The 26208-nt window shown below is 48.6% G+C and overlaps 1 protein-coding gene across 2 annotated transcripts in view; it reads right to left on the bottom strand.

Moving 5' to 3' along the window:
* Window positions 1-26208, bottom strand: part of RANBP10 (RAN binding protein 10) — a 76815-nt gene that overhangs the window by 10132 nt on the left and 40475 nt on the right. For both annotated transcript variants that reach the window (XM_047789850.1, XM_047789849.1), the window contains exons 4-6: window positions 7697-7864; window positions 2381-2403; window positions 368-552 (exon numbers count right to left, since the gene is read on the bottom strand). In XM_047789850.1, the coding sequence (XP_047645806.1) occupies window positions 368-552; window positions 2381-2403; window positions 7697-7864 (376 nt within the window). The remainder of the gene's footprint in view (window positions 1-367; window positions 553-2380; window positions 2404-7696; window positions 7865-26208) is intronic.

Consider the following 26208-nt stretch of genomic DNA (forward strand, 5'->3'; position numbering starts at 1 on the left):
ACCTTAGGTCAGAGTCATGGCGTGATAGATACTCCCTCCGATGGAAAAAAAAGTCCACAGGGGAAGAGACAACTAGGTATCCTAGTACATCCTCTGCAAAATGACCTGGGGAGGGAAAGTAGCCCTGCTGGTGATATTACATACAGGGTCCTCCAATGCAGTTGAGGGAGGCAAAGCTTTAACTAGGAGCAGCTCTGGAGAACTGAACTAAGAGAGGAGCAAGAGAGCAGCAGGCAGAGTCAACCTGAGAGTGGTTTCCAGAAGGAACGTTACCCACTGGAGGTCCTAAGAGCAGCTTGTAGCAGTACAGGACAGTGAAGCCCTGGGATTGGGCAGGGCTGGATAAGGGCGGGAGCGGGGCACTCACTTCTGCAGCACCGCCTGCCACTCGCCAAGCCGGGCACTGATGGGGAAGCAGTGGACAGTGCCCTGGACCTTGGCACGCCATTCCCGCATGTAGTCCTCAATGTCAAACAGGAAGGGCTGCTGCCCAAAGTTGGCGTCCACAATCTCCCCGGGTGTCTGCAGGCCTACGGTGGGGTAGAGGTTGGCCTGAGGAGGAGAATGAAAGGTCAGTTGGGCCCTGAGGGCAATGGGGCAGCAGGGCCTCGCCTCACCTCACCTCACCTCTGGAGCAGAGGAGGAAGGCGCTGGCTCCTGCAGGCCGTTGCTTTGGCTCTGAGAGAACTGCAGTGTGGCTGGGGGAGGCAAGGCTAAGCCACATTCTGCCCACCTCTTTAGCACAGACACTATTCCCCAAAGTTTGAGGGGAGAAAGCAAAAGAAAGGCAAGCCAGGCTCATGGTGTCTCCTGCCCTGCATCAGAGGCTACGGCGTCCCCAAAGCCCAAGGTTCCCCTTTGGGACTCGGCCAGAGCGGAGGCAGGCCGGGCTCCCCAATTCTGCAGGTGTGCCTGTGAAGATATGCTGCGGGGGTAGACAATGGCTCCTCTCAGAAAGATCCAGGACCAAGGATCGCTTTGCCACAAAAAGGGGTATATGTGGAGGCAGGAAAAGTATCGGGGAAGACAGGAAAGGCAGGGAAGAGAGTATGGCCAAAGGGGTTAGGTGGTTTGGACCCCCTGATGCTGGAAAACAGTAAAGAAAGGCTGCTGCCCTTCCTGTCTGAGGCTAAGAGAAGGGTCTTCTAGCCTTGTGGTTTGGGCGTGTCCCTTTGGGTGTGAGGCTTCCCATCTATCCCCTGCCTTGACCAGCGCTGGCCAGGTCACTCCCTCGCTCTGGGTCTCCTATGGCTCCCACTGCTACAGCCCAATGTCTCACCAGCCTCCACCCCATTGTCCCTGGGCTCCCAGTCTTCTCCTCCACCTTCCATCCTCAGGTCACGTGTCATTCCTGACTATCACATGCTGTTACTGCACACTGGGTTCAGCCTTTCTAGCACTCGGCGGCATACTGCCCACATTCACGTCTGGTTGTTGCAATGATGTATCTCCACTACTAGACTCTTCCCCACTCAGGGTCAGAATTCTCTCGTGTCTGTTCTTTGCCTAGGACCACAGCTCTTCTCTGGGGACTCCAGATAGGCGGGAAGGATTCTGATCCACAGACAGAGGGTCTAAGAGGATCCTGCATGCGACAGTCTGCACTTCAGAAGCACCACCCCCCCCCCGCCCCCGAGATCACAAGGGCATTTCCTATTCCTAGGACATCACAGGGGTGCCCAAGATCCCTAAGCATGCCCCCAGAGTCAGCAAACCTTTCCTCCTTCCAGAACCCAGCAGGGCACACAAAGCCAGGCCCAGTTCCCAGCACTCTGGGTAGAAGCCCTGCATGTGATGAGCCCTGTGATGACTCATAATAAAGACGGACTGGGGTGCAGGAGGTGGGATGAACCCTGAACTAAGCCAGCAGGAAACCTCACCCTTTTCCAAGAAGCGAAAACCTCATAAAGTTCACCTCGCTGGCTCAGGGGTACCCTGCATGGTAACAGGCCCAGTCCCCTAGGGAATGGGCTTTTCTCAGGCACCTCTGATGGGTATGCACAGGAACCTGGCTTCCTAACATTGCTCAGGAACAACTTTCTACATTCTGCACACTGATCCACTGCCTATAAGCTGCACAGAACTAGTTCAGACCAGCCAAATCATAGGTCTATCTCGTCTCTGCCCACACCGCCCCCATCACTCTGCTGCATTTGGAAATGCCACAAATCACTGTCACCTGCTAAAAGTCATGGAGGAAGACCGGGTCTTGCTGCTAGAGACGGTATCCTCTACTGGTACCTTCAAAGCTGACCACACAGCACGCGCCCCTGGTTTGGGAAAGGGCAGGACTCCACAGCCTGCACTCGCAGGAGCTACCATGCCCTGTCCCAGTCAGCCCCAGGGGCCCCCCATGGGGAGACCCAGCAGCAGTACTTACCGGGAGGTCTGTGAAGGCTACACCTGTGGAGGGAAGGGAACAGACATCAGGGCACTTGGCTTCCCACACCCCAGAGGGTCCGTCACAATGGCTGTGGAGGGGCTGGTCACCACACCTCCCCTGGGGTGGAGGACAAGCATGGGCCAAGGGCCTGCTAGGTTTACACCCTAGCCTGCCCTTTCCTGGGTAGCTTGGACAGACGTGAAGCTTGATATTTGGGGATTTGTCCATCGCATTTCTACCCTCTCAGGGAAAATGCCAGAAAGGACTAAACCGTAACAATCAACCCTGAGGCCTCTCCAAGCCTGATCCTTCTCTTGTTCCAACACGTATTTACAGAGACCTCTATCTTTTTCCATCTATTACCTCATCTGAGGGAGCAGGCTTTCTTAGCCCCATTGTACAGATGTAGAAGTAAGCCTCAGAGGTTAAATGATTTGCTGACAGTCATAAATCTAGCAGAAACTCATGGGACTGGACTTTTTCCTTGTCTGACGCTCCAACACCACCTTTTAGGCTGACAGAGCAGTGGAGACAAAGAGGGTGGCAGCTACCCATCTCCAGCCTATATACCTGCCCATGGTCCCCAGAGATTCCAAGTTGACAAAGCCTAGGTTAACACTGTCCTGTGTACCCTCTGAACACTCCTGCCAAGAGCAGAGGCTGTGTTTCTAGAGGCCTCAGTTCTGAATCAGAACTGAAGGTAGAGGGGAACAGGATCCCAAATATATGAGCAACCCTAAGCAGGAGAGGGGCCTCACAGCATCCGCCAGAGCGTTCATGCTATTCATGTCGCTAAGAAATGACTCAAGGCCAAAGGAAACTCGCCCAAGGACTCAGAGCCTCCCATTTTTTTAGATAAATTCTTATTCTTAAATTCTTCTAGAAGCTCCTAAACTTTTGGCCTGAGAGGTTTTCAAAACACTGACTTTTAGAGGTCCCAGCCTGCCCCTCCACAACTCCACACAGAAAAGAAACTGAAACCTGGCAAGACAGAAGAAGAAGTGAGGGGCTGACTATAGGTCTCCCAGCAAACCTGGGGACAGAACCTGCCAGCCAGCCAGCATATCCCATGTGCTCCCTCTGTACTGGGCACCAGGCTCATGTCTTACTAGGAGGCGTTTAAACTCAAAACAACCTTGGGAGGTGTATACTGTCTCTGACAGATTAAAAAGCCAAGGCACAGAGAGATTGTTTACATTCCTTCCTGGGCTATTTTGCTCCTTAGTGAAAGAAGCTCATAAAGCCATGATCTCCCTGCCTGAGGCCACTTATGAGCCCCACATGCAGAGTCAGCAGTCACAGAACTAGCAGGATGGAATCTGAAAGCTCCTCAACGTCTACCCTCCAGGTCTGCATGGGAATTACTTCCACGGGTCTCAGGGTGGCCAGGCTACTGCTGCTGTACACTCAGGCTCAAGGAGAGGCCCACAGAACCCTGGAAGAAGGGGGCATCCAGGCTCTATTAGTTACCTGCAGTATGACTTGAGGCGAGCTACCCAGCCACTCTGAGCTCATCTGAAAAAGGGAGGTAATGATAATCTCAACACCTCAAGAAGAAAGGAGAAACAGATGCTCTGTGAAAGATGCTTCATAAATTGTGAGGTTGAGGTATAAGTTGGTTACAGTTGTGCCACAGAGCAAGACAACTGCCACACTCCTGGGCAGGGGAAGACCTACCTGGCTTGCCCAGCTCTATCTCACATTGGCACTCAGGACAGACAAGGCTTTGAGGTGCTTCCAGGAGGATGAGGAAGGAGGGTATTCCACTCCCTATTGCACTAAACAAGGGCAACACTGCTCCTCCTGGCCCTGCAGATCCTGTGAGCCTCTGCAAGGCCACTGCAGTGGCGAGACTGGAAGTGGCCCACAGGAAGATCTGAGAAGGTCTAGGCAAAGATCTACGACGCAAATAGGACATTCAAACCTATCGATAAGAAGTGCCCTGAGCCAGAGAGACACAGGTCAGGAGTCAAAGAGGCTGAGGGTATAAAGACGAATCTACAAGCACATGGACCACCTGTGGGTGAGAGGTCAGTCTCCAGTCCATTCACTCGATGCTCATTCAGCCTCTCGTCAAGTATTTGCCGAGACCTCCCAGAAGCCAGGCCCTGTGTCAGGCACTAGGGAATCAGCTGCAAGCCTGGCCCTAAAAGTGCTGCCGGACTCCAGCAAGAAAGATGGCAACTGACCAATGACACACAAGGTGAGTGCTGTGACAGAGGATGATGGAGCAAATGAAAGGAGCAGGGAGGCTAGAGGCGGGGAACATGACTCTGCTTCTCTAAAGGGAGAAAGGTTCTGAGCTTAGAGAGTAGTGACAAGCTCACTGACTCCGTGTTAGATTTTGAAGTGCCTTATATTGAAAAACTGGTTTGTGAAAGGAAACAAAGTCATTTGAAGATTCACCAAGTAGTACATCACTCAGAGTTCACTGACTTCCATTAAATTTTATGATCTAGAAAATTCAGAGGACAGGTCATATCCATTTTGTAGTAAGGTCTTGGTAGTATCCTTGTGGACAAGAAAGAAAAACACGGGTTTCAAGTTAACAGAATGGGAGTACCCATGGTGGCGCAGCAGAAACAAATCCGACTAGGAACCATGAGGTTGCGGGTTTGATCCCTGGCCTCCCTCAGTGGGCTGAGGATCCGGTGTTGCCGTGAGCTGTGGTATAGGTCACAGATGTGGCTTAGATCCTGCATTGCTGTGGCTGTGGTGTAGGCCAGCAGCTGTAGCTCCGAATAGACCCCTAGCCTGGGAACCTCCATATGCTGTGGGTGCGGCCCTAAAAAAGCAAAAACAAACCAAAACCACCCCCAAAACCCCCACAAATTAACATAATAAAGTGATTCTTTTTTTTTTCTTTTTTTTTTTTGGTCAAAAGGGCTGCACCCATGGCATACGGAAGTTCCCAGGCTAGGGGTCTAATCAGAGATATAGCCTCGGGCCTAGGCCACAGCAATGCAGGATCCTTAACCCATTGAGTGAGGCCAGGGATCAAACCCACAACCTCATGGTTCTTAGTCAGATCTGTTAACCACTGTGCCATGAGGGGAACTCCTGAAGTGATTCTTAAATGGCTGGTGTCTACCTGGACAAGCTATAGACAGAAGGGCTCAAATCCAGTCTTTTCCTCTTTCAATATTTTTTTAATCAATACCTTGATGAAAACACACATAAACAAGTTTATAAAATTTTAGGTTAATACAATACTAAAGAGGATACCAAATATTTGAGATAGAACAAGCAAGACCGAAGAAGATGTTGACAGGCTAGAAAAATAGATAATATAGGCCTAAATGAAGTTTAATTACAAGATGTGTGAGGTCTTGCATGGGGTCTATATAACACACACTAGGGAGATGAGTTTTTGAAAACAGCGTGAGGGTCTGGGCTGACATTATGGTTTCTTGACCTCTCATCAGGTCATGAGATCTGCAGGAACCTAAGAATCTGACTGACAAAGAACCTAGGACTGACAGGAAGGAAGTCCAAGTGCAGAGGCGACAGCAGGGTATACCCCAAATCTTGTGTCCCATGGCAGGTGCCATGCTCTGAGCCGAGTAGACAAGCTGAAGGGAGGTAAGGAGGTAAGGTACTCGGAGCAGAGGGGCAGGGCCAGGCCTATGCAGAGAGGCAAGTGAAGTGGGGCTCTGGTAAGGACTGAGAGCGCCTATCAGTGGCCCCTAGGACTCTGACAGCAGAAAAATCAAGAGGCAGGAAAGAGCTGGAGTCAGAGAACACAGTGGGGAGTGAGGTGCCATCTTGAGACCTTGGCCTTAGCCTCCAGCAGCTGGCTCCTCACAGGCTGGATACCAGCAACTGCAGCTATGCGGCTATGGCCCTCAGAGGAGCTTCTCAGAATGTACACCTGGGTCAGCTCTGCAGTGTCTGTGCTAAGCTCCTGGCTGCCACTCTAGGCCATGGCATCCGACTGTCCTGTTGAGGAACACTGCTTCCCATCACTCAGCCCCAACCACAAATAAACCTGATTTCCTCTCAGATCCCCTGATTTTGCCTGGGCTCATCTCCTGGAGAAGCCACACAAGGGCTGTGGGGAGTGGTAGCCACCTTCTAACTGCCCCTCAAACCAGGGAAAGTGGGCCTCCTAGGAGTTGGGTTCAAAGAAAAATGCCCAACACTCTTTCCAGGCAAGGCCTACAGTGAGCCTGGCTAGCAGAGTTCTGCTAGTTTAGAGACCTCTGCAAACTCAGGCAGGCTGGCCCAGCAGTTAGGCACCACCACAGGGCCACTTTGGCCATGGGGTCCTCTTACTCAAGGGCCAAACATCAGCTCTACTAGGGCAAGGCATCGGAACAGGCAAAGTTCCTTTCTCACTTTTTGTTTTGTCGGGGGGTGAGGGGGGTGGCAAGGACCATGGGGAAGGGGGACACCACAGCAGAGACATATGCAAGTTTCAGCCAAGCATTGACTCATGCCATAGCAGTGACCCAAGCCTCTGCAGTGACAACGCTGGATCCCCAACCCACTTCAGCATAAGAGAACTGCTTTTTTTTTCCCCTCTCTCTCTTGAGTTCTAGTTCAAGATTTCTACATATATACAGGACTGCTCTTCAAGGGATCCTCCAGGGCTCCAATGACCCAAAAGTACCACTAATCCAGCCACTTGCCCATGTTCTGCTCTTGCCAGTTCACTCCATCTGTCCCCTGCTGCACCACCCCTAGGCCTTTGCAGGCTTTTTCCCCACTGCCTGCATCCATCATCATGGCTACATCTCAGGCTACCTGCCTTCCTGGCCCTTACTCCCATCAGTCCATCCTTTGCAGTTTAACCAAAGGGACTTTTTCAATATAACTCTGTCCAGGTTGCTGTCTGTTAACTACAAACAGGACAGAAGAGACCTGGTCCCATCTGACTCCAGCCTATCTCTTTACTTCCTATACTAAAGCAGCCCTCACTGTTTCTCCAAAACCAGACCCCCACAGAAGGGCCAGCCAAAGTGTGGGCCCAGGCGACAGGCATGCAAATCGCTACCACTGTCAAGTATCTACCAGGGCCCCTCAAACTTCTAATCAACTCTAAACCTTGCTCCAACGAGTGTCACATAAGCCAAGGGCATGACCACAACATTGCTGCTCTTTCAGCCCTGAATCAGGCTTGCTAAATGCTGCTGAATGGATGGATTAACCAAAGGAGACCTCTATACCCTCCCTTTCCCTTGCAGGGCTCCAAATCTTGGAAATGGTTGCTGTTCCCCAGAGCTCAGCAGAAGATCAACAGCACTGCTTTGGCTTCAAGGCCTTTCATCAACCTCTCACCTCAGACCCTCCAAGGTCCCCTTGTGTACCCACCAAGGCTGTGGCCATTCTTGGTGTAGAAGCAGGTGCCATTGATGAGGTTGACACAGCAACCAATCACATCTCCTGTGGTGAATGTCGGACCATAGGGCTGGCCAGTCCCCGAGGAGCAGAAGGAATGACCATCATCACCATGGTAACCATAGGAATGTTTATCCCAACCTGTGGGGGGAAAGAGAGCAAGAACTGAGAAGAGGTACTTGAGAGAAGGGCAAGACAGTCACAGAAGCCCACCCAGAAGCCCATCTCCCCACTCTGCCACCACCTCATCAGCATTCCCGGCCTCTCACAGAGTTGGGTGTGGACAAGGCCTGGCTGTGCTAAATAAGCAGTGAGTTCAGCAAGTCACTGCCCTTGAGGAGCTGAGGCAGCCCTACCAAAGGAGACAAGCTGTGGTTAACAGGAACCAAAACCTGTTAACAGGAACCAAAACGAGTGCCCTAGAAGGGCCTTACCAAAGGGCCCTGAAACGAGGTGGTGGTGAGGGAAAGCCTCATCAAAGAGAGGGGGCTAGAACTGAACTCTGAGGTGTTATCTTGCTTTGTGTTTGTGTTTGCTTTTGGGGGCCACACAGGGGGCATATGGAAGCTCCCAGGCTAGGAATCGATTCAGAGCTGCGTTACTGGCCTACACCACAGCCACAGCAACCTGGGATCCAAGTAGTGTCTTCGACCTATACCACAGCTCACGGCAATGCCAGATCCCCAACCGACTGAGCAAGGCCAGGGATAGAACCCACATCCTCATGGATACTAGTTGGACTCATTACCACTGAGCCACAACAGGAACTCCCAACAGTATCTTTCTTTATTGGGGTTTTTGTTTGTTTGCTTTTTTTAGGACCCCACCTGAGGCATATGGAAATTCCCAGGCTAGGGGTCAAATCGGAGCTACAGCTGCCAGTCTACACCACAGCCACAGCAAGGCCAGATCCAAGCTGCATCTATGACCTACACCACTGCTCATAGCAACGCCAGATGCCCAACCCAATGAGCAAGGCCAGGGACAGAACCAACATCCTCATGGATTCATTTCCACTGCACCACAATGGGAACTCCCAACAGTATCTTCCAAAGGTCTTCTGGGATTTTGATTGGGACTGTGTCGAATTTAGAGATCAACTTGGAAAGAACAGATAGTTTAATAATATTGATCATTCAAATGCACAAACATGGTGTACCTCTTCATTTATTTAGGTCTTTAATTTCTTTCAACAACACTTTCATAATTTATCTCTAAGTATTTCACTTTTTTTTTTTTTGGCCAGGCCAGCACTGCAGTGACAACATTGGATCCTTGACCCACTGCTCTACAAGAGACCTCCAACTCTGACTGAGCTTATAAGTGTATTACTGCATACTCAACTAAGCTGAATATCTGCTCCAGAGGAAATCATTTAACTGAGATGTGACCTCACCTATAACCAAATCAGCCAAGGAAAAGAGACCAAGCATTTTCAAGAAATATAGAGAACACAGAGGGGGAAAAAGATATCAACAGAATCCTATGTTTATTAACTCAGAGATAATATCATGCATAACTATACAATGATGTATCTAGCATTGCTAAAAACTACATGTTGACATCCATAAGAGGCAGCAGCATTTAGAAAAATCATATTTATCTAAAGGCTAACTGCAGTTCCCACTGCAGCACAGTGGAAAAGAATCCGACTAGTATTTATGAGGATGTGGGTTTGATCCCTGGTCTCACTCAGTGGGTTAAGGACCTGGCATTGCCGTGAGCTGTGGTATAGGTTAAAGATGCGGCTCAGATCCTGAGTTGCTGTGGCTGTTGCGTAGGCCAACAGCTATAGCTCCAATCTGAGCCCTAGCCTGGGAACTTCCCTAAGCCGAAGGTTGCAGCCCTAAAAAGAAAAAAAAGAAAAAAAAAATTAAACAACAACAAAAAAGGCTAGGAGTTCTCGTTGTGGCACATTGGAAACAAGTCCAACTAGGAACCATGAGGTTGCGGGTTCGATCCCTGGCCTCACTCAGTTGGTTAAGGATCTGGTGTTGCCGTGAGCTGTGGTGTAGGTCGCAGATGTGGCTCAGATTCTGCATTGCTGTGGCATAGTAGCTCTGAATGGACCCCTAGCCTGGGAAGCTCCATATGCCATGGATGCGGCCCTAAAAAGACAAAGACAAAAAAAAAAAGGCTAATTATTTCACTTAGGACTTGTCTTTTTTTCTTTTTTCTTTTTTTTTCTGTCTTTTTAGGGCCACACCTGCGGCATAAGGACGTTCCCAAGCTAGGGGTCAAATCAGAGCTGCAGCTGCCTGCCTACACCAAAGCAGGTGTGGCCCTAAAAAGCACTGGGGGGGAAAAAAAAGGAATGTAGTCCCTTCTTTGCTCTAAACCATGTAATGCTCCCCTTGACACTGAAATTAAAAGCCTCAGCTCCTGTTCAAAAGAAACCTCCCCCCCAAAACAAACAAGCAAACCTCCCTCTAAGTATCTCACTCTTGATGCTATTATGTTATTTTTTCATTTTAATTTCGAATTGTTTCTTGATATTATATCAAAACATAATTTATCTTGGGGGGGTAGGAGGATTTGGTCAAGGTTTCTTCTTAGAATGATGAAAATGTTCTAAAATTAGATTATGATAATGGTTGCACAACTCTGTAAACATGCTAAAAACCAACCTGTACACTTTTTTTTTAACTTTTTTTTTTCTTTTTGGCCACACCCACAGCATGTGGAAGTTCCCCAGCCAAGGATCAAACCTACACCACAACAGTGACAACACTGGATCCTTAACCTGCTGCACCACAAAAGAACTCCCTGAGCTATACATTTTAAATGATTTTACGGTGGGTAACTTTTAGAAATTTTAAATGTATTTATTTTTTTGGCCACACTCACGCCATGCAGAAGTTCCCAGGCCAAGGATCAAATCCACACCACAGCAGTGACCTGTGCCACCGCAATGACAACACTGGATCCTTAACTACTAGGCTACTAGGAAACTCCTATGGTATGTAAATTTCATCGTAATAAAGCTATTAAACACACACATACTTGATTTTTTAAATATTCTCACACGATATCCTGAATCCTTGTCAAACTCACCAATTAGTTCTGGTAGCTTTTGTGACAATTACAGTACCCACTGGAAAAGGATTCCTAAGCAAGAAGCCCCCCATTCCACATACAAAGAAGATACATGTGATTCAGACAAAGCCAGGAGCACCTGACTTTAGGCCACAGGCCTGAGTTTTAGGCGTGGAATCTCCCAGGATGGGCTATTCTGCTACAGTGCCCTGCAGCTGCTAGAAATCCAACCTTCTGCTCCAGGGGCCTGGGATGCCAGGGCAGAGGTGGGGCTCTCCTCAATGCTGCTTGAACAACCATCCTTCCCTAAAGCCAAGTCTACCCTTCACCACGGCCAAAGCCATGTGACTATGGGGGAAGACTGCCTAGCAAAGTCACTGCCCATTCTAGCCTTCCCCAAAGAATCTTTCAAGAAGGCTGCTCAGTGTTCCTATGGTTCTTGTCAGAACTAAGCCTACAGCTGCTGACTGGGTCCTCCCTTTTGCTGGGACAGCAGGTTTGAGCCCTAGCCTGGCACAGTGGGATTCCGTGTTGCTGCAGCTATAGAACTGCAACTCAGATCTGATCCCTGGCCAGGTAACTTTATGTGACGCAGCGTGGCCAAAAAAAAAAAAAAAAAAAAAGATCCAATCCCAATACTTTTCCCTCAAGTTGTCCATAACTTCCCTAGCACACTGCCTACATCCTTGATCCATCCTTAGTTCTGTTAAGTCTCTCTAATCACCAGTCACTATTCCTGGGACTGTCTTTGCCTCTCTCTCTGCTCCCTGCCCCTCCCTCTAACCCCTACCATCAGGAGTCTGACAGGTGATACAGGTTTGTGCACAGACGTGTGTTTATGTGTGGTGACTAGTTCCAGCCCACTTCTTTCTCACACAAGGATGACCTTCCATGGCATCTTTTATATAGATTTTACTGCCTAGAAGTTAAAACACACAAGCTGGAAGGTTTTTTGTTTTTTAGCTTTCTCCAGCTGAAGCAGTCTAAAAAAACTAATAAAAATGTGGCCACTTGATATATTAAAGCTAGTAAAATCATCCAGAAAAACCATTTCCTATTTAGTCAGTAACTCAAGGATATCTGGGAGCTATTTTTGTCTCAGCGTATGGGAGCTCAATAACTATCACCAAAACAACAACAGATGCTTACATTTTCAAAGACTTAAAATAAAAATTTAAGTGTTTTGAATATTTTTCCTCAAAACTATGTAATTATTTTGACAAAATCATAGAATTTTATTTATTTATTTATTTATTTATTTATTTATCTTTTTACCTTTGCTAGGGCCACTTCCCACGGCACATGGAGGTTCCCAGGCTAGGGGTCTAACGGGAGCTGTAGATGCCAGCCTACACCAGACGGGAGCTGTAGATGCCAGCCTACACCAGAGTCACAGCAATGCGGGATCTGAGCAGCGTCTGCGACCTACACCACAGTTCATGGCAACGCCAGCTCCTTAAACCACTGAGCAAGGCCAGGGATCGAACCCGCAACCTCATGGTTCCTAGTTGGATTCATTAACCACTGCACCGCGACGGGAACTCCTAGAATTTTTAGAATTTTTTTTTTCTTTGGGGTCTTTCAGATGTGGCACATGGAAATTGCCAGGCTAGAGGTTGAATAGGAGCTGCAGCTGCCGACCTACACCACAGCCACACAGGATCCAAGCTGCATCTGTGATCTACACCACAGCCACAGCCATGCGGGATCTGAGCCACATCTGCGACCTATACCACAGCTTGTGGCAATGCTGGATCCTTAACAAACTGAGCAGGGCCAGGGACCAAACCTGCATCCTCATGGATATCAGTCAGGTTTGCTTCTGCTGAGCCACAATGGGAGCGCCTAGGTTTTTAATTCAAGCTACTCAAACTATAAATTTGGATTTTATTTACTTATTTATTGGCTACCTTGTGGCATGTGGAATTCCAATGCCAGGGATCAGATCTGAGCCATAGTTGCAACCTATGCTGTAGTTGCAGCAACGCTGGATTCTTTAACCAACTGTGCCAGGCTGGAAATCAAACCTGTGTCCTGGCATTGCAGAGACACCAATGATACCATTGCATTACAGCAGGAACTCCTTAACATGGATTTTTAACTTTAAAAAAATTAAAGATCTCAAAAAAAAAAACCCCAAAATATTTATTTAGATTCAATTTGGGATTTACCATCACCTCGATTTGGCTGGAAAACAGATATATTTTCCTGTGCTTCCTCCCTCGCTCCCACTTCATTTCTCAAATGATTTATCAATTACATAGATTTGCATGGAGGAAGGAAATCCGTAGTCCCTGTGGCACATTGGATAAGGCCTCCCAAAGATGTCCAGGTCCTAATCTCCAGAACCTGTAAAATATGCTACTTTGCATGATAATAAAGGTTTTGCAGAAGTGCTTAAATCAAGGCTCTTGAAATGGGGAGATTATCTTGGATTATTTGGGGCAGGGAGGGTGGGGTAATGCAATCACAAGGGTACCTGCAAGAGGCAAGAAAGTCAAGTCAGAAACGGCAATGTGATGACAGAAGCAGAGAGAGAATGGAAGCTGCTGCTACACTACTGGCTTTGAAGATGGAGAACCAGGGCCATAAGTCAAGGAATGTAGGTGGATTTCTAGAAGCTAGAAAAGGCAAGCAAATATTCTCCCCAAGAGCCTCCAGAAAGAACACCACCCTACTGACACCTTGATTTTAGAACTTCTGTCCTCTCGAACTGTAAGATGATTATTTTAAACCGCTACTATTATAACAGCAGCAAAAGGAAACAAATACAGTCCCCTGTAGCAATAGAAGAAGCTTCTGAGCATCTAGAATGATCAGTGTAGAGGAGCAACACCTCAGCTACTTGTCCCCTGCTCTTCAAAATGCTGCGACATTAAAAGCTTTTCCAAGAAAATCACAGCTGTAATGTACCTTCAATTGAAGCTATCACTTCATAGCCAATATTTTTTCCAAACATGATTAAGAGCCTGTGCATGTATAGAGGCGTTTATGTATGTGTGCGAAAGGTAGCTTGGGTTAAAAACAGAGTGCAACTGGAGTTCCTGTCATGGTACAGAGGAAACAAATCCAACTAGGAACTATGAGGTTGTGGGTTAGATCCCTGGCCTCAATCAGCTGGTTAAAGATCTGGCATTGGCGTGAGCTGTGGTGTAAGTCACAGACATGGCTCAGATCTGGCGTGGCTGTGGCTGTGGTGTAGGCCAGCAGCTGTAGCTCCCATTGGACCCCTAGTCTGGGAACCACCATATGCTGTGAGTGCGGCCCTAAAAAGCCAAACAAACAAACAAAAACCCCAAAAACCACCAGAGTGCAATTATACTAGTGTTTATATACTAATAATAACAATGTTTATTACATTAACGTTACTAGATGATTAGTAAGAGCAGCTGCAGCAGCAACTTGGTTTAAGACTACTTCCCATCTTCTGGAAAGAACATGCATCATCCACCTGTCATCAACTAGTTAACAAGGGCCTGGTTCATGGAGTTGACAGGGTGAGGGCAGTGGGAGGTGTAAAAGAAGCAGAGAAGACATAATATGTAAATAAACCAATAAGCAAACAGGAAAACACCTGGTAGATAAACGTGCTTTGAAGAAAACAAAGCCAGAGGACAGGCCAGAAGTGGGAGCAGGGCTAAGGGCTAACCAGGATGGAGTAGTCAAGTTAATCCTCACTGAGGGCTGACCCCTAAGCAGAGGCCTGCTTGTGAGAGAATCAGAAGAATTCTGGGGGTAAATGGAATGAGCTCAATATTCTGAGAGACAGAAAGGCAGCTAGTAAGGCTGGAGCTGAGTGAGACTTAGGAAGGACTGGGAGCAGAGTCAACAGGATTTCCCAGATTGGGCACTAACCATATGAGGGGAGGTAAAGACGACTTCCAGTTTTTGTCCTGGACAAATGAGTGGTTGGTGGTACCATTTACTAAGAGATAGGGAAGCTGGACAAAAGAAGCAACCAAGCAGTTGTGCGGCAACACTGGCAGATGAGATGACTATGGCTTGTCCCAGATGTGGCAGAGCTGCCATGGAGAACACTCATTAAACAAACAATAACAGGGACAAAAAAACTTAAACTGAAGTCACTGAAGAACTTTCCTATGTGTTATCCTCATACAATGGAGTTCCCGTCGCAGCTCAGCTGACACAAATCTGACTATTATCTGTGAGGACACAGGTTCGATCCTTGGCCTTGCTTAGTAGGTTAAGGATCTGGTGTTGCTGTGGCTATGGTGTAGGCCCGAGGCTACAGCTCTGATTCGACCTGTAGCCTGGGAAACTCTGGATGCCGCAGGTGCGGCCCTAAAAAGAGCAAAAAAAAAAAAAAAAAAAAAGTTGAAAAGGGAAATGTAGTCAAGGGCTGGCAGGAAGCCTAAAGTATAAGACACTGGAGTCACACCACACTGATACAGCTCCCACGGGCAATCCTGGGCTTGACAGTGAGTTTTGTTGTTGTGATTTTTCTTTTTAAGAAAAGCAAAGCAAAGTGATATGCCCGCATCATGCCCCCATTTATACACCATTTGTGAAGCCACTTTGGGGTCCCAGAAAAATGCTACAGACCTGGCTCTACCCGTGGGAAAGTCATTTTGCTTCTCCAATGCAAATATCCCTGCCAGCTCTAGAAGAACCCATGGTTCTAAGTCCTCCTTCTCATTAAGAGGGTCTAGCAGCTATGGTCTCTCCCATACCTCTGCCTGGATAAGTCTCCTCTCCAGCTCTACCATCCTGTGCTTCAAAACAGGATCTTCAGGGAGTTCCCACTGTGCCTCAGCAGGTTAAGAATCCAGCTAGTATCCAAGAGGATGCAGGTTAATCCTTGGCCTAGCTCAGTGGGTTAAGGTTCTGGTGCTGTAACAAGCTGCAGCACAGGTCACAGATATGGCTCAGATCTGGCATTGCTGTGGCTGTGGTGTAGGCCAGCAGCTACAGCTCCAACTCATACCTAGCCTAGGAATTTCCATATACCACAGGTGTACCCTAAGAAAGAGAAAAGAAAAAAATTAACAAAACAGGACCTTCTTCAACCCCCTATTCCTGCCCTGGAGCCAAAGTCAGCAACTTTCTAAGCATGAGCCCTGGTAGAAGGAGCACTTCTCACTGGACGGGCCTGGGGTAAGGCTGGGGTCATGTGCCCAGGAATGAGAATTATCACCCTCACCTGTGGGCCAGGGCCAGCTATCTCAGACGACACTGTGATGTGAGGGCCAGAAGAAAAAGAGGGGGTTGACAGAGGAGTGGACCAAGAAGATGTGGTACATATACACAATAGAATATTAGCCTTTAAAAAGAACAAAATACCGGCATTTTTAGCAACGTGGATGGACCTAGAAACTATCATGCTAAGTGAAGTCAGCCATACAATGAGACACCAACATCAAATGCTTTCATTGACATGTGGAATCTGAAAAAAGGACAGACTGAACTTTGCAGAACAGATGCTGACTCAAAGACATTGAAAAATTTATGGTCTCCAGAGGAGACAGTTTGGGGGGTGGGGGGATGTGCTTGGGCTGTGGGATGGAAATCCTGTGAAATCAGATTATTATGATCATTATACAACTACAGATGTGATAAATTCATTTGAGTAATAAAAAAAGAAAAAAGAAAAAGAGGGGGCACAGCTGCCCTGCACAGGCATCCGGCCCTGTAAAGAGTTAGGTCCAGGCGGGTCTCGGTCAAAGGAAGGCTGGTGCAACATTCTGACAGAGTGCTACCCAACTAACCATTCTTCCCTCTCCAAAGAGAATAAGCCCTGTCACTCCCAGAGAGAATGGATTGGGTAGCCAGCCTGGAGCCCAGACAGAAAAGCCTACCCCTACCACGTCAGACATGTATCAGATGCCAGTGATGCAAGGAGAAGCCACACCACATTCAGGCCAGGAGGCAGGAGGCCCCAAGTGACCAGTCAGATGCTCTGGCACCACCCACCTCCCCTTCTATCATCACTCAGAGGGGAACTCCCAATCACAGAAATGCGGGAGTGGCTGAAGAAATGGCTCATCATCTTGGCGCTCCCAGATGCCATTCCTGGTTAGTGTCCTAGAGGTGGGAGACTCCCTATGGGGGTGCCAAGGACTCCAGCATGATTGCTCAAGGGCCCCACCACCACCACCATGCCACTCCCATCTGCCAGGATATGCCAAGGGCCTCAGTCCCAGGGGAACTAAGAATGGAGAGTACTCCTACTGCTGAGTGGAATGATTTCTTTATCATGAGCACATTAGCACAGAACCCCGGAAGGGGACTGGTGCTGTCCCTGCCTACTAGGTTCTAGTCCCAGCCCATAGCTGATGAGCACACACAGTCCCGCCCAAGCTCACAAACTAGCCTGAGCACTGGCCCTCATGCCACCAAATCAGTCATTTTTCCCCAGCAAATGGGTCCCGATCATCACTGGACTTTGGGATCAGAAAGATTTGGGTTTGGAGTTCCTGCTGTGGCTTAAGGATCTGGGTTAAGGATCTGACGTTGCCGTGAGCTGTGGTCACAGACGAGGCGCACATCCTGCATTGCTATGGCTGTGGTGTAGGCTGGAAGCTATAGCTCCGACTGGACCCCTAGCCAGGGAACCTCCATATGTTGCGGATGCGGCCCCAAGGGGCAACAAAAAAGAAAAAAGAAAGAGTTAGGTTTGAATCCCAATTCTGTCACTTCTTAGCCCTCTCTGAGGTTCCTCGGCTGAACTCTTTCAGATTTGGTAGGAAGAGTCAATGAGACTGGGACGCGGAACACCAGCCCACAGGCGGCACTCAGTGGCCAGTTTTCCTGCCCTGTCTCTAACACCAACCCCGTGGGTAAGCCTGGGCACTTCAGACTTCCTGCTCCCTTCTGCCCCGAGGGAGTAAGCAGGGGTGGAGCTGGCTCTCCTAACTGACAGCCCACCGAGGGCGGCCCAGGCCTGCTCTACTCTTGCTTGTTCCAAGTTTCCTGGGGAGGTCACCTGGCCCTTGGAGTACTTGGCAGAGTTCAACAACCATGTCACTTGTGGGACTGGCTATGGAGGGAAGGTGTTGGGCTGGTTTGACCAGAATGTGTCCTAAACCTGGGGTTGCTGTGGAGAGAGTACCTACAACATGGGAGGCCTCATGGCAGGATTGATTCTCATGGATGGTCACCCAGAGCCATCCCTCTCTGGAAATCCATCAGACAATGTTTTTCCCATAAACTCAAACAAATTTAAAAAATCTGATAGGACTCACTGCCTAAGCAGCTCAACAATGGATAATGGGAAAGCAAAAGAGATTTTCTCATTCAGCAAACTCTGCGGGGTGGCATCAGAGAAGCCCCATCATAGTACTCCCTAAGTTCTTAGGACCCTGGAACCAAGGAACAGGATTAACTTAACCCTGAGGTGATCCCTCTGGGCCAAAGGGACCAGGGTTGCCCTGAAGGTCTTTTCTTTATGAAGAGGGGTCTCCCTCTTTATGGGAGTTCAACAAAAAAGCCAAGGTAAAGAGGGCAGGAGAAAAAGACTGCCACTGGAGCTATGACACTAGGTGTAGCCTGTCCATATAGCAAGATCCAAGCCCTCCAATGAGACAGAGCCAAGTGTCAGCTGGAAGCCATCGGTAAGGGACTATACAGCAAGTACCTGCCTAAAAGGGGGCCTTCTACAGGTCATACCCTTCCCCTACTCTGGTAGAGACAGATACCTGGTCACCAGGAGAGGCCCAGGGACACCCAGGATGAGTTTGGCTCTGTCTATCTAGGACATGGGTCAAGTGCCATTTGGCACATTTGGCAGGGCTACCTGCCAACACCTCAGGCTCTCAGAGGACAGGCTGGGTCTGTCATCCATGAGGAATCAAGCTAAGGAAAAGGGTGACACTGACTCACTAAACTGAGGTACAAGCTCAGCTCCTAGCCTTGGTATCTCTCCTCTGGAGTTGGGTTTGGCTTGTCCTCATTTCCACTGAGCTCCTTTCAAACTTCTGGGCAGTCAGTGGATGGGTGACCCTTGGTAATGTAGGAGCCTGTAACTTTCCGTACCCCCTGCCAGATCCTGAGAAATGGGCATGCATAAAACGTCTCCCAAAAGAAGGCCCAGCATGGTATTCCAGTATTTCCAGGACCCCAAGTTATAGATTTCCCTCAGCCCAGCACTGGGAGGCAATGGGGGGTTGAGCAGTAACTGGCCCCGACTCAGCTACATTCACATGTGGCCGCGGTCTCCAGCCACAGCAGAGAACACTTGATAATCTCTGTTTTCAGAGACCAACAAACTCAGGTTTCAAAAGTGGCTCCTTTGCTATCCATGAAACCTCTTATCTCAAAGGACGTTAAGTTAATTTTAACTTAATTGTCCTGAAAAGCACACTCTTAAATCCAGAATTTTTACCTCTGTGCTACAGAGAGCTGAGAGCTGATATTTGGAAGAAAACAGGAGACTGCAGACAAGAAATCCCCAAGCCCAGGAATAAACACCTATTTGTTATCTTATTTGCCTCACTTCAAAACGCTGCTGACCAAAATGGTGTTTATAGCTTAGTCACTTGGCAAAAATTCTGTCACTGCATCAGAGAGCGATCCATTTTAAGATGGAAGCATGGATCTGGTAAATGAACAGGCTTTGGTAGTCTGAGGAAATGCCCCTACTGCAAATTTACATAGTTGGTTTGGTTTTTTTTGTTGTTTTTTTTTTTTTCTTTTGTTCCCCACAATATTGTTGCTAGATGGAGCTACATTCTTTAACTAGAGGATAAATAGAGGCCTGAGTCAGTTTGCTGATTCTCGCTCATTCTGATAAGAATCTTTGTTGCTACTCAATGAGAGGAGAAAAACTGGGGGCTCTTCATGAGATTACTGTCCACTAGATTATTTAAATTGTAACATCTTTCCCCACCTGAGACAATTTCCAAATTATTACCTTTTAATACCTATTGATGCTAAGTGGGAAGAAAACAAGATGCAAAGGTTATATTTATAGAATGTATGAGAATTATAAAATTTCTGTAAACTTTCATAAAGATGACTGGTAGAGTATATTAATTAGCAGATTAATTGATTATTGTCTTTGGCTAGGATTATGATTTTTTTTTTTTTTTTTTTTTGCTATTCCTTTGGGCCGCTCCCGTGGCATATGGAGGTTCCCAGGCTAGGGGTTGAATCGGAGCTGTAGCCACCGGCCTACGCCAGAGCCACAGCAACAGCAACACGGGATTCGAGCCGCGTCTGCAACCTACACCACAGCTCACGGCAATGCCCGGACCGTTTACCCACTGAGCAAGGGCAGGGACCGAACCCGCAACCTCATGGTTCCTAGTCGGATTCGTTAACCACTGAGCCACGACGGGAACTCCCATGATTTTTTTTTTAGCCCTGATACGTGGTGGTAATACAGGGTTCCCTGTAGGTGAGGGAAGAGAGGCCCATGGAAAAGGATCACAGGCTCGACTGGCCATAGGGCCCAGGGCCCTACTGGTCCAGGGAAGAGCAGCAGGGAAGCAGAGGGCCCTTTACACAAAAACAAGCTTCATAGTAGGTCCTGTGGCACCAACACCATTAACCTCCAAGTGACCCATCAGGAGTTGTTGGATTCAGGTGTTTTTTTTTTTTCCTCTGTTTTTAACCACTCCTCAGCATATGGAGTTTCTGGGCCAGGGATCAGATCTGAACCATAGCTGTGACCTATGCCACACTGTGGCAACATGGGATCCTTACTTAACCTACACCGTGCCAGGTGAGGGATTGAACCTGAATCCCAGTGCTGCAGAAATGCCTCCAATCCTGTTGCACCACAGCAGGAGCTCCACCACCCGGAGTTCTGACCAGGTACCTGGTCTTTGGGCCCAAACGCCAAACTATCCTGTAAGGGGAGTTCCCATGGTGGCTCAGAGGTAACGAATCCAACTAGTATGCATGAGGATGCAGGTTTCGATCCCTGGCCTTGATCAATGGGTTAAGGATCTGGCATTGCTGTGAGCTGTGGTGTAGGTCATAGATGTGGCTCGGATTTAGCTCTGATTAGACCCCTAGTCTGAGAACTTCATTATGCCACGGGTGCAGCCCTTAAAAAAAACACCATATTAGGAGTTCCCGTCGTGGCGCAGTGGTTAACAAATCCGACTAGGAACCATGAGGTTGCGGGTTTGGTCCCTGCCCTTGCTTGGTAGGTTAAGGATCCGGAGTTGCCGTGAGCTGTGGTGTAGGTCGCAGACGCGGCTCAGATCCCATGTTGCTGTGGCTCTGGCGTAGGCCAGCGGCTATGGCTCTGATTCGACCCCCAGCCTGGGAACCTCCATATGCCGTGGGAGCGGCCCAAGAAATGGTAAAAAGACAAAAACAAAAAACAAATTATCTTGTTTGGACTTTTCAGTAGAACCTGTTGCCAGAGCTACAAGGCCTCTGGGTTTCTATCTGTCTGCTTCCACCCAGGTCATTTCCCAAGGATATCTCAGAGAAAGAACAGAATGAAAAAGGTAGTAAGGGGCAGCACCAAGCATGAAAACCCCAATCTGACAGCCCTGGTCCTGGGCAGCTATCCAGGGGCTTCAGAGAATCTCCCTGCTGCCCCCTTTTCCAGGCAGGGCTGCCTCTAGGCACCCTATAGCCCTGAACTGTAGCTATCACTAGTCAGCTTCTTCCCTTTCCCAGGCCCAGAGTGCCACTACGGCACATGCTTGGGAGGTTCGTACAGTGCCTATAATCAAACCAAGGTTGCTGAGGCCTGTTCCCAGGAGCACTGCCAGGATTAGGAAGAGGTACACCCAGATGCCCAGTGGTAGCCTGATGATTCAACACACCCAGCTGGAGAGAAGCATGGCTTCCCCAGGGACGGGCTGAGCAGCCCCATGGCAGACTCTTGGGAAGCACTGTAGATCCTGAAATGAAAGACACTCCAAAGAGAAGTGGTGGTTAATGGTAAATATGGAGGGGGCTCATCAGTTGTAGGTAACAAGGGTCCCAGCCCAAATGGAATGGGGGAGAAGCAGTCCTTGTTTGGTGGGTACAGACAAACAGCATTTCCCAACTACTGGAAACCCACCCACGTGCCAGTAATCTCTAAGACATCCACTGCACATAGCTACCTGCTACGGGTATTTGCTTTAAGCAGACACCCTGTTCTGCATGTCCTTAGGAGGATACACATGAAGAATCTCCAAAACTGTTATTTATTGCCACACTGACAGGTCCTGGTCTCTGACATGGCCTGGTCTCTGCCCTCAAGAATCAGACATGAATCCTCAGGGTTCTGCCCTGATCTCTGCTATCTGCTGTTCCTTTCCTGTGGCACATGCAGATATGAACTATCAGCTGTTTGCAGAGGGTGTCCCACTCGGTAGAAGCAGGGCCCAGCCACAGAGATCAGGACACAAACACGCCCAGGGGCGTGCTCCTAATAGCCCACTCTGTTAGTAAGGTAACCTCTAGAGAGGAAAAGATACTAGAATATGACCATCCTATGGAAGGAAGGCAAACAGCCCCCTGGCCACCCCTCCCTCCCCTACCACTACACCCTCCCCTCTCACCCCCACTGAGGCTGGTTGCCAGGTGCCATCTGCTTCAGAAGATATGCCCTGTCCCCCAGTCCCCAGCCATGGTTCTTCCAGCTGCTTCTTTTCCAACAGTTCAAGGCAAGGATGCCTCAATGGGCCTAGGTTCTCCTTTGAGGGGTTGTAGTAATTAAAGTAACAGATGCTACCCCAAGAAAACAGCTGCGTCCTCCACAGAAATGGCAAGGAGGATATTATCAGCTGTTCAGCTCTGATGCAGATGGGCCTCCTATCAACACAGCCTGAGTCTCCCTGCCCTGTCTCAGGTACAAGACACAGAAGGAAGATCTACTCTCTCCCCCTTCAGAGCAAACAAGTTTGGGAGAAGCCAAATCCCACTCTATCACACCCCTGACTTTCTTCCTGCTTCTCCAATTCATGTTGTTTACTGCCAATTCAACAATGGGAGGGTGGGGCTGCAGGTATATTCACTTGTCTGCACATCATCCTGCCTGGCTTCAAAGCCATTTAAGAGTTCTGACAGTCTTATTTTGGGCCACACCTGTTCCTTGTTTCACATTTAAGAAGGCCAAAAACACCTTACAAAAGATAAACATCAAAGCTTTCAGGAATTCCCTGCTGTGGTGCCATGGGATCAGTGGCGTTCCTGCAACACAAGGACACAGGTTCAATCCCCAGCCCAACACAGTGGGTTAAGGATATGGCATTGCCGCGGCCGCAGCATAGGTCACAACTGGGGCTCAGATCTAATCTCTAGCCCAGGAACTCCATATGCTGTAGTGTAGCCAAAAAAAGAGAGAGATGGAGGGGACTTTCACATCTTGGCACAGTGGGGAATAGGGTTCCAGCCTTGTCATTGCAGCAGCTTGGTTCACTGCTGTAGTGTGGGTTTGATTCCTGGCCTGGGAACTTCTGCATGCCACAGCCAAAACAAAATAAAACTTCCACATCTTCCAACAGAAACCTGACTATGCAAGCTACGACGTGTCTGCGTGTTCCAGTGAAAGACTGGGCACCAGAGCCTCATTCGAGAGGCGTGCTCTCTGTTACCACCTGCTCCCCAGGCCAAGTGAGACCCCAGGGTAGCTTTCCCCTCTACTCCTAACAGCACTGGAGGCAAAGATGTCTTTGCTGACCTAGTTCAGGAAAACCTGTAAGAAAACACTGGAAACATCAACATTCTGACTTTGGTTGCTGTGCCATCTTCATCCTCAAGACTCCAGCTAATGAGTAAACCAAACATGTCTACTCATACACAGAAAACACAGCACTGGAGAAAATGTAGTTTAGAATACATCTAACTCCACCATGATATACAAATACTCATAAAAGAACTTTAAATGTATAGGTACTTCCTTCTTCAGGTAGGCATAAAAAACCTTTCTCAGTAACAATAAAAGCTAACATCTGTGTACCCCTTTTTTTCGTAGTAGGTACTATTCTAAGCACTCCCTTAATCCCCATGGCCATCCCATATATGCGCTAAGTACTAGTATTACATCCATGTAATACAGATGGGGAAACTGAGATGACACAGAGCAGTTAAGTATCCAGGTAACACAGCTGCCAGGATGCAAATGCAAACAATGTAGCTCCAGAGTCCATGTTCTTGACCATTGAACTACAAGCCAATCTCAGCCCTAGAAGTCTGTTTCCCTACACAAGCAAAAGTGAGCAGTCGTTGGTTCAAAAACAGAGCCTTGACACACAGAAAAAGGGAGACAGTCACTCCTCCTTCAGAGAGAAGCTAGTGGCAGAGGCCCTCAGCACAATCAGTGCCACAACAGGGCAGTACAGGGAGACTGAGCTCCAAATGAAGGCTTCTAGCCCAAGGCAGTCTGGAGGCCAGGGGGACCTGACTCAAAACTGGCTCCAGAACCACACTTGGCTTATTGAAGCCACTGCACTGAGGCAAGGCAAGGGAAAATGCAAGAATGGCCAGCTCCCATAGCCCAAGGGATAAAAAAAATGTGGCCCAGGAGTTCCCGTTGTGGCGCAGTGGTTAACGAACCCGACTAGGAACCATGAGGTTGTGGGTTCGATCCTTGCCCTTGCTCAGTGGGTTAACGATCCGGTGTTGCCCTGAGCTGTGGTGTAGGTTGCAGATGTGGCTCGGATCCAGCGTTGCTGGGGCTCGGCGTAGGCTGGTGGCTACAGCTCCGATTCAACCCCTAGCCTGGGAACCTCCATATGCCGTGAGAGCGGCCAAAGAAAATGGCAAAAAGACAAAAAAAAAAAAAAATGTGGTCCAGTCCCAAGGAGTTCACAATCCAGGGAGGATATGGCTGGATAAATGTGAAGGAATCACATGGGGCAGGATGGCAAGTGTCATCAGAGATGTGATCGGCACTGAAAGGGTCAGGCCACACTGCACAAAAGGTCACAAGCAAGAAGGACACCCCTGGGGCAAGAAGGTCATCTGCCAAGGGGCAAAGCAGGAAATGTTTGCAGGATATTTGGGGTCCCACACAGATGTGCTGGTGTGCAGCATGTGGGGAGGGCAGAGGTTGCAGAGGAGGCTGAGTGGGGCCCACAGCACCTATGTCCTATGGACAGAGGGGTCAGAGGTCCAAAGCAGGCCAGGGGCAGAATATACACAGGGAATGGAAGGCAGAGGCCTGAGGTAGAGATTACTCAGGAGGCCCTGAAAATAGCCCAATGGACAAAGTGTAGAGGCTGGAGCTCTAATGGAGTAGGGATAGAGAAGGTGGCCAAAATAGAGAGACACTTAAGAAGTAGCAGAACCATAGGATGAGGGAGAAAGAGGGCAAGATGCTTATCCTGAGGAGTCCTACTTAGGTGGACAGTGACTGTCAGCAGAGACAGGCAACACATGAGGATCTGGTTTTTGCAGGAAGATAACCTCATTTGGGGGCAAGCAGGTTCTTTTATTGGACCTTAAGTAAAACACTGAGGTTTCTGGAGGCATGATCTGCTCAAAGACAGAGTAGAGACAGAGGAGTGAGTTACATACTCTTGTCTGGAGGGCCCTTCAGGGGCCGCCCTTAACTGCACTTTCAGGGTCTAGCAAAACAGTCAACCATTCATAGGCCCCAGTACAGGAAGATGAGAACTGCCTCCACTGACTCCCTATCCACTTCACCCAGCTACTTTAAGTTCTTTTTTTTTTTTTTTTTGTCTTTTTGCTATTTCTTTGGGCCGCTCCCTCGGCATATGGAGGTTCCCAGGCTAGGGGTCGAATCGGAGCTGTAGCTGCCGGCCTACGCCAGAGCCACAGGAACGCAGGATCCAAGCCGCGTCTGCAACCTACACCACAGCTCACAGCAACGCCAGATCGTTAACCCACTGAGCAAGGGCAGGGACCGAACCCGAAACCTCATGGTTCCTAGTCGGATTCGTTAACCACTGCGCCACGACAGGAACTCCACTTTAAGTTCTAATCAAGAACAAGACCCAAAAGAAACCAGAGAAACAAACAGCCACCCAGAATAGAGGAGAAAAGGGCAGAGAGGGAAGAATTATTTCACGAAGCAAAGAAGCAGTTACTTGAGAGGGAAAAAGGTGGAGCTCTCTCTCAGGCCAGGCCATCATCTGTTCTTACTGGTTTCACTCAAACAGATCAGAAACCATAAGAACAGTGGCTTCGGTATGATACTTTAGATCCTCTTTCTTCATAAGCTTCCCTTCCAAGGACTCAGTAAAGGCAGACCTGAGACCCCAAGGCCAGGTACTTCTTGACAACAGCAGCTGGGAAAGCTGGGGCTGGACTTCCTAAGTTACCTCTTCTTGGACTAACTCAGACTAGAGCTGCTCAACTCATGTCTCCCACCTGCTCCAAATGACATTGAGACTTGGTATCTAAAATGGCCACCACAGGGCCATTTTATTAATAAAAGCTTTCTTCAAACCAATTATCAGTAAAATGCTGGAAGCGCAATACCAGTAGCTTACAACCACTACTCTGAAAACCCCAAGTCCAGCTGAATTACCTCCCACAGGCCTCAATATTGCCCTTTCTTCCCCATCTCTCTA

Source organism: Phacochoerus africanus, chromosome 8 (assembly GCF_016906955.1).
Source record: "Phacochoerus africanus isolate WHEZ1 chromosome 8, ROS_Pafr_v1, whole genome shotgun sequence".
NCBI lineage: Eukaryota > Metazoa > Chordata > Mammalia > Artiodactyla > Suidae > Phacochoerus > Phacochoerus africanus.